The sequence below is a fragment of the Urocampus carinirostris genome, chromosome 8 (assembly GCF_059441175.1).
Source record: "Urocampus carinirostris isolate Australia breed hairy pipefish chromosome 8, RoL_Ucar_1.0, whole genome shotgun sequence".
NCBI lineage: Eukaryota > Metazoa > Chordata > Actinopteri > Syngnathiformes > Syngnathidae > Urocampus > Urocampus carinirostris.
Window position 1 is genome coordinate 21080284 of NC_142356.1, and position 9443 is coordinate 21089726.

Consider the following 9443-nt stretch of genomic DNA (forward strand, 5'->3'; position numbering starts at 1 on the left):
ACTCTTCAGTTTAGTTAAATGAATTTGAATGCAAGTTGCAATTATAAAGTGTTGAACAAAATGCATCATTGTCTACTAAGATCCATTAATTCTTCCTTTGTATGTGTATGTATGTGTGTACGCCATTAGAAAAATGAGTAAAAACTGGGCATGGCATAGTAATAGTGTTTCTGCTAACCACAGAGTTTAATGTGATGTTCACAAATGAGAAGTGAAAATCCTGTCCAGTGTCTAATGATCCTAAATCACTTTAAGTCAAGTCATGTTTATTTGTATACCCCTTTATCGCAAGGAGTCTCAAAGGGCTGCACAGACCACAGATTATTGCAATCCACAGACTATTATTACAAAATCCCCTGATCTAAAACCTACAAGAGGGCAAGGAAAAACTCAAAAACCTCACCATAAGGAAAATGAAGTAACCTTAAGAAGGGACCGCACATTTTCGTGAAATGATTTGTTTTTTTTCAACCAACCAGTCACTCTGGGCGCTCAGCCCCCCCCAGCTCTGAACCTAAATTTGCTGCACAGAGTTATATGGTAGATTCTGGGAGGAAACCCACGCAAGCACGGGGAGAACATGCAAACTCCACACAGGAAGGTTTGATCTCATGACCTCAGAGCTAACCACTGCGCCGCCGTGCTGCCCTAGATGGAAGACCATTTTTCTCAATTTGTGAATTATTCCTCGCTAAGTAAACAAATAATGGAGGAAGGAGAAAACACTTATAACAAATGAGACAATTTTGCTGAATTCAAGGAATACTTTCGTATTTACGAAAAAAATAACAATATACCAGACTGAAAAGATCCTAAAAGTGAGCAGATATTTCTGCCATTCATGTTTTTTTTAACAGCGAAGGTGTGCACGTGCATGCATGTGCATGTGCGAGTGTGAGCATGTTTGTGAGATAAATCCCTTCAAACGGAGCTCTAGGAGGCTGATCTGCACTGCAGCACCGTAGCAACAAAACACTTGGGGGGGGGGGGGGGGGGGGGCACAGTAGCAGTTGCTAGGCAACCATCCCGTGTTACTCCCATGCTGTGCTTCATGTTGTCAACCGAAACAGATGTGCAGAAATGCTGGCTCGCACGCATAAAAGCACACGTCTGAATATATGGAGCGTTTTGCAAAAAGCCACTCACCGGTTTGATCAATAAAAAGCCCGTTTGAATAATGCATGCTATCAAGTCCTCCGTCCAAGGTGGAAGCATCTAAGTGGATTCCTTTACTTAGAGCTTTACGGCGAGCACAAAGGAAGGTCAGGATGTCTGAAAGTCACCGAGTATGGTTGTCTTTCACTGCATAAACATGTTATATTTTAACTTTTTTTGACCTTAGGGCCTTCAATTTATCATAAATTTGGGTTAATATGTTTGAAATAGTATCTTACCAAGTTCTGGTTTCACTTTTTAATGTCTTACTTTGTGACTTCTTCTTGTAAATAAGTGTACATTTACTGATTCTAGTAGCTAGCTTTGTTGTAGCTTAGCATTGAATTAATCCATCAGATCATATAGCAGTGACTTACATGTTTTCAAAGATGCAAGATGATTTTTTTCTCTTCTATTTTTATTTTTGCACTATTTGGTAACGTGACCACTGTACAGTGGCAGATAACAGTATTCAATGTATGCACAAAATGTAGCATCTTCAAAAATATATTCAAGATCTTTAAAGGGACACTGTGTAGTAGCGTACCACTAGATGTCGCTTTATTTTGTTTTGGAACTGAAAACGATTGCGAAAAAGCATAAAGTAGAACAAAAAACATTCAAAGTGACCGCACTAGTTCCCTTTCAATTTTTTTGCCCAGCCTTTAACAAGGTGTTTGTTATTTGGGGGTGCCCGTAGCAGCAAGATGGTAAAGAATCATGTCAGCTCCCTATGGGAACTTCGTGTTGTGAAAATAAACATAAAATTCTTGACCTATGTGCATTTTTACTGAGAATGAGAATTTAAAGCAGCATAAACTCTGCTTGAAAAAAGACCACTTAGCTAAATGCTAAACAGTATTGAAATGCTATCAGCTAACAGAATAGGTACTTTATTTAACAGCGGAACAGTGGAGCAACATATTTGACTAATATCATTTGTTGGTTTGTATTTTTAATCCTCTGCGACGTAATCATACTGAAGTTCACTCTTTTTCCTTGAAGTAGTTTGGGTGTGATGAAAAAAGATTAGAAAATTAGTTTTGATTTAAAGAAACGGAATCAAATTGTTAACATTTTCAACTGTGGCTTCCTTGCCTGATGTGTGACAATACTGATACCAGATCCTCAATTACCAGGGAAGAGCTATTTTGAGTCTACAAAACGCAATTTAAAAACAAAAACAAAACCACAAAATAACTGTATTTTTTTCAATTGTTTTGACAATAAATTCATATTATAATATATATATATATATATATATATATATATATATATATATATATATATATATACCTCCCCTAGTGGGAGGTGGCTAGAGTCAAGAACACATTCCTGATTTTATCTGGGAGATTGATACAAAAGGAGGGGGTTCCCAGCCCCCTCGCTCAACCCTACTGCTGTTTTGGGAGTCATTAGGTGACCAAACCCCCCAATTCCAACCCTTAATGTCGAGCGCCAAGCAGGGAGGTAATGAGTACCAATGTTGTAAGTCTTAGGTATGACTCGGCCGAGGCTTGAACCAGCAACCTCCCAGTCCCTGAGCGGGCGCCCTACCCCCAAGGCCACTGAGCTGCAATAAATAAATTCATAATCGAACAGTGGCCGAGGAGGGCACACCAGAAGGAGCAGCACAAAAACTGTGCAGCATCACAATCTCTTTAAAGCTTCACAATTTCTCACCTCTTCTCCAGTAACCGACAGCACGCTGCGGCTCTTCTTCATTCTGATTGGCTCGTTCTGGGCCCCAGGGCGGAGCGTTCCGGAACCCAGGCAGCAGAGCAGGTGGAGAGCCAGGACCGGAGAGGTAACGGGGGTCACTCCAAGGTTAAACCCGGGTAGACGACAGCTTTAGGGAGTTACGGGGGTGCTCCTACGTGAGCTTCAAACCGGGTCGCCTTCTACGTCCATTGAAGCTGCTCAAACTGGACCCCTCCGCACCTGTTAGGACCCTTCGTTTTTCTTTTTCTTTTGGATTGCTTTTTTTGATGGACACACAGTCCGCAGAGTTCACTCCATGTTAGAGCGAGAAAAAGAGTTTCTGGTGTGAAGATCCACGGATATGCCGTCCTGTTTTGGTCTGGTGAAGCAGCAACACCCTCCACTTAGGGTCCATGATGCCGCGGCTGGGACACTCTTGGAAAAAACATAGCCCCAAATCCGCTAATCCAACACGTAATCTTCCTTGCATAGTTCCAATTTCCCCAAAATCCGTCCTCGGTCGGCAACACAGCCCAGAAGTGTCGGGTTCTTTGTTGACCTTCCGGGTTGTTGAGCATCACCGCTTGGAAGTCATCTCGGAAGCTCAGCAGTTTCTTAAGAGTCTCTTCATTTCTTTCTGTGGGGGGAGTCGCAAACAGTGTTCAAGGTTAGCGCTTCATTTATCATCAATTTTTCAAGCTTTTGTAGCACTCACAGACACCTATGGGTATTGTAAGAGACTTGTCGAGTGTCAATGGAGATAGCTTTCAGAAGAAAGGGTAATGTTTTAGTACAGCCCTTCTCAGAGAGGGCCTCGAGTAATGTATACAAAAGGACTTATCATTATTGCAAAAAATAGAGCTTGCCAATTCTGAGTATTTAAAGGATATTTTCTAATGATTGTTGTTTATATTTTCTTTATTACAGATGAATGAATTCGTAAATTAATTGATGGTCAACAATTGTCAATAATTGTCATTATACAGAAGTACAAGGTTGGAGGGCTTCTCTCAGTGCGAAGTAAGACGAAGATAAAAAGATAAAATCTTGTAAAAAGATAAACATGTGAAAAACATCAATGAGATGTTATGTGTGAGTTCCTGAGAAGTTGTGCAAGTAGGAGAATTTATTATTATTTTCCATCTGTGAATATATGTTTTATCCATCCATCCATTATCTGCACCGCTGATCCTCAGTAGGGTCGCGGTGGTGCTGGAGCCCATCCCAGCTATCTTTGGGCAGTGGGCAGGGGACACCCTGAACTGGTTGCCAGCCATTCGCAGGGCACACAGGGACAGACAATTCGCTCGCTCATTCACACGTAGGGACAATTTGGACTGGCCAATTAACCTGACATGCATGTTTTTAGGAATGTGAGAGGAAACCGTAGTGTCCGGAGGAAACCCACGCAAGCATGGGGAGAACATGCAAACTCCACACAGGAGGTTCGATCTCATGACCTTAGTTAGAGCTGTGCCGCACAAGCGCTAACCACTGCGCCGCCGTGCTGCCCATATGTTTTTTACTGCACATATTTTAGTTTAAAATCATTTTGTTCATTATTCATTTTATTTCACATAAACCTATCTGGTATTCGAAATGTAGTGCAGTGGTTAGCACATTTGCCTGACAAGAGAAAGGTCCCCAGTTTGAGATGGATGGGTGCCACCAGGCTGTACTAGCCCAAGACGCGCCACAGAAAATGGTGTCCCTAAAACCCTAGTGGTTAAGGGATCCAACCAAACAAGAAAAATATATAATGATAACTATTGACATTATTATTATCATTACTGTTGTTGTTATTGTTACATTTATTAATTATTATTATTATTTTCATTATTGTTAATGTCTGAAAATAAATAAATAAATTGAAAATGGTGTGCTGGTTAGGAGTTACCATACTTAGATAGAAAAACAAAAAAAATACATTTTAAAGTGTGTACATAACTTAAAGGGACAGTGTGTGATATATAGCTCCTCCTAGTGGCAAAAAACATAATTCGTTAGAGAAAAATTATATTCATGAATTGTCATATCATCGGGCATTTTTTGATTCCTCGAAAGTTGAAAAATTTGACATAACATGATCCTCACTTAAAGAGAGCTGACACGATTGTCTGCTTTTTTGCTGCTACGGGTAACCGCAATAAACAAAAACCTTGTGAAAGGCTAGGCAAAAAAACGAGAAGAGATATGGTGCATTTTTGGTCGTTTTGAGTCTCTTTAGTGTGTATTCTTTCTTGTTCTTCTTGTTGCACTACAAAATAAACCGAAATCTAGTTCCAATATTACACGCTGTCTCGTTAAGAAAAATGTTCAAAACCAAATTATCACTTTTAGTAGAAGAAATCAGAATGTACTTATCTTATAACGTATTGCAATCTCAAACTTTCATGCATGGAACTGATTCAAACAATCCAGGACTGCAACAAAGAACCGTGTCTCGAGTTCTCCTCAGGCAAGGTCATGTTTACACACGAGCAAACACGCTTATCATCTGCATCATGTAGCCGGCGAAGACCTGACATCTTGCTTTGCCACAGCAAAATGATAATAAATGATCGGAGGAAGAGATAGAGAAACACGCTTGACCTTATTATCCTCAGACTGAGACAAAAGATTACATAAGCTTATGATTAGCATTTCATAAGTCCATAGGCATGTTTTTCCCTTACAGAAGGAAACTGCTTTTCTGCAAGGTTTCTTGAGGTCAAATAAAAGGTACTTATACTGTATATAATTTTTCTTTTTGTATCACACGACAAAAATATTACTAGTATTTTAAACTGCAGCAATAATGACATGACAGCTCGAGGATAGCTCAAACCACAGCCGCACTTGCCAGACATAAACCCATCTGGAGAGACAACAACATAGCAGTGATATCAAAGATCAGACTCATAGCAGGTTACTTCCATATTCCTCAATGCTTGCGAGACATGGACTCTGAATGCAAAACTTGAAAAGAAAATCCAGGCCATGGAGATGCGATGCAACAGGAAATCCCTGTCATCAGCCATGTGACAAAAAAAAAAAACGGTTCGGAACACCATCAGATTGCACATTGGACCCTACGAAAAACAGTTGTCAACTGTGCGTAGACGAAAACTTCAGTGGTATGGTCACTTCACAAGATCATCAGGACTGGCCAAAATAGTTGGTCCAAAGGGGCAGGAGAGGAAGACCGAAAAAATAACTGGGAATGGACCGGTGCCCACTTTGCTACGGCCTAACAACAGGTCAGGAACCGTCAACAGTGGAGAAAGCTGTCCAGAGTTGCGTTCTCATTGGTGCTCCGACGACCCTGGCGGTTAGGGAATCCGTGAACCATGATAATAAAGTGAATATTTGTAATCATACGCTGAAAATGGAAAGTACATTGAAAAAAAGAAGACTTTTGTGTTAAGAACGCCTAGTATTTTATAACTTCAACTTTGAGAAGAATATGATATCATTTTATTGTAATGTTCTGTTAGAATTACACATTTTCCTCAGCTTTTGTTCTGTAATATTTTTTTGATTGCATATAATACAAACCGCTTTTTGAATTGTTTTTGAGAGTTTCTTTTGATAAATAAAATCATTACTTAATTATTTCTAGTACAATAACAATGATCACCTGACGAAGTATCATCATATTGTCTCTTTAGTCTCTTAAAATTAATTGTCTTTGATGTCTTTGTTTGGGATATAACCGTTTTCATGATAAAAATGTAAATACATCTGCACAATGTCAAAACTTTGAAAAATACACTGATATCTAGTTGTATTAAGGAATAAGTGTTGTATAGGAAAATGGGTACTCATAAATTATTTATCGACTTATTTGGGAATCTTGTTGCTGCTAAGTGATATTGCAATACTTTTCATCGCACTATTATTATGATGCACTATTTTTCACTGCAATACTCCAGCCAGTCTCCAAGAACTACCTTACCTACTTATCCTGACATTCTCATTTTTCTCTCATAAGTCTTGTTTACCCTAGAGTGCCGTGCCTAATCCCATTGCAAACAATGTTCACTACATTGTGACCAATGACACGAAGACATGAAGATTCCTATCCTTAACACAATGAGAAATGGTCTGGTGCTTTCCTATGATGTCTTCAGGAAGCTATTTTTATGAGAAACGCTTCACATTCTGAGCACTTTAAAAGCACTTCATCCAAAATTCAAAGACTTGCAGGGCAGTCGCTGCACTACAAGCCATTTTTGCCTGTCACTTTCCTCCGCGGTGCCATCTGTGCTTTTTCAAGCCCACGCCAGAAATCGGATGAAAATCGCAAGAGATCTTTGGAGCAACGCGACGCTGGCGTGACATAAACACGATGTCATTGTGGTGGCCTTGCGGGAGCTCAGGCTAATTCCGAGAGCGCACTGCAACCCCGAATCTCCTCTCCCTGTTATATAATTACTCACAGCCGTCCGACGATGACCCAATTCAGTTTTTTGTTTCTTTTAGTGATCAGGAGACGCACGGCATTACGCTTTCTTATCAACACACAGAGGGTCATCTCGTCTGCATGGGAGAAGGAGGAAGATGAGGAGGAGGATGGTGACACAGTGACATACATGCAGGAGGAAGATTCAAAGATGCAGCGCGAGGGATGCCCTTTTAGTAGGCACGCGTCGGGCTGCAGAATTTCTTGAAACGACAACACACTCACCTTGATGGCGTCCAGATGAAGACGGCCCCGTCCTCCTCCTCTTGCTCTTCCCTCCTCCTCCACCACTACCACCTTCTCCTCCTCCTCCACCTCCTCCTCCTCCTGGTCGCTGTCCGTGCTGGCTGTCTGCAGACGAGCCACGCATGTGTCGCAAACGCTCTGCGTCTTCATGAATAGATGCTTCCCACCCTCCTCGGGTCTCCTCTCGCTTCCTCCTCCTCCTCTATATCCAACCAACCAGACAGACAACACACACACATGCACAGTAATCGTTCAACCCACTACCAGCAACATGGAGAAACGCCCCCATGCTTTGATTCATGTATACTTTTCAACCTCAACTGATTAAAATGTACAAAAGAGCTAAAAGCAAGTCAATTCAAGTCAAGTCATGTTTATTTGTACAGCCCTTAATCACAAAGTGTCTCAAAGGGCTGCACAGATGCACAGACCACAGATTATTACAAACCACAGACTATTATTACACCATCCCCTGATCTAAAACCTGCATGGGGGCAAGGAAAAACTGTAATGCACTACTCTCCGGTCTCCCAAAGTCCAAAATCAAGAGGCTTCAGCTGGTACAAAATGCTAAGACAAGAAAGTTTGATCCCTTTATGCGGGTTTTAGCTAACCTGCATTTAGCTTAAGATGTGATTTTAAGGTTCTGTTGGTCGAATACAAAGTCATGCATGGACTTGCTCCCTCATATCTTTCAGATTTGATTAGCTCTATGTTCCGGTCCGGAGCCTTTGCTCTGAAAACACTGGTCTACCAGAGATCCCAAGAGCCAAGAAGAGATCCGCAGGTTCGAGAGCGTTCTCCATTCGGGCCCTGGTGCTGTGGAATGCTCTTCCCCCTGAGATTCGATCTGGAACCTCAGTGGAAATGTTTAAATCTAGGCTTAAAACACACTTCTATTCTATAGCATATGAATAATCTATAAAGTCTGGTCTACTAGAGATCCCAAGAGCCAAGAAGAGATCCGCAGGTTCAAGAGCGTTGTCCATTCGGGCCAGAGTGCTGTGGAATGCTCTTCCCCCTGAGATTCAATCTGCAACCTCAGTGGAAATGTTTAAATCCAGGCTTAAAACACACTTCTATTCTATAGAATATGAATAACCTATATTTTATACTGACAATATCTGTGTATTATTTGTTATTGCAACATCCATTGCAGCCTGGTCATCCTGGAAGGGGGATGACCTCATGTGCGGTCCCTTCTCAAAGTTTCTTCATTTTCCTTATGGTGAGGTATCATGGAAATATAAAATGAAGACTATATCTATCCAGTGCTATAGATATTTTTCATTTGGCTTAACAATCTCCCTAGATTTTGACATTAACTTAATACAACTAGTATGTTATAAAGGAGGCAGCACGGCGGCACAGTGGTTAGTGCTTGTGCGGCACAGTTCATGTCATGGGAACCTGTCGTGGGTTCAAATCCAGCTCCAGACTTCCTGTGCGGAGTTTGTATGTTCTCCCCGTGCTTGCGTGGGTTTCCTCCGGGCACTTCGGTTTCCTCCCACGTTCCAAAAACATGCATTTCAGGTGAATTGGCCGGTCCAAATTGTCCATAGGTGTGAATGAGCGAATGAGTTGTCTGTCCCTGTGTGCCCTGCGATTGGCTGGCAACCAGTTCAGGGTGTCCCCTGCCCACTGCCCGGAGATGGCTGGGATGGGCTCCAGCCCCCCCGTGACCCTAATGAGGATAAGCGGTACGGCTAATGAGATGAGAGATGTTATAAAGGCAAAAGGACATTCCGATGTCTAGCAACATGTTCTTTTCCGGGACCAGACCAGAAATCTGAGAGAGTTTGTAGAGAAGCAATGAGGACATTTATCACAAAGTTTTAAAATAAAGACAAAATCAGAGTGCACTCTGGTCCAGTCGATAGGAGGCGCATCTCCCACC

At 41.5% G+C, this 9443-nt stretch overlaps 1 protein-coding gene across 1 annotated transcript in view; it reads right to left on the reverse strand.

The window, feature by feature from the left end:
• LOC148361212 (3',5'-cyclic-AMP phosphodiesterase 4C-like) overlaps positions 1 to 7609 on the reverse strand; it is a 28290-nt gene extending 20681 nt beyond the window's left edge. Inside the window, exons 1-2 of the mRNA XM_088341950.1 lie at positions 7526 to 7609; positions 2839 to 3493 (exon numbers count right to left, since the gene is read on the reverse strand). Coding sequence (XP_088198076.1) covers positions 2839 to 2880 — 42 coding nt within the window. The 5' untranslated portion in view covers positions 2881 to 3493; positions 7526 to 7609. The remainder of the gene's footprint in view (positions 1 to 2838; positions 3494 to 7525) is intronic.
• Between the last annotated feature and the right edge of the window lie 1834 nt (positions 7610 to 9443).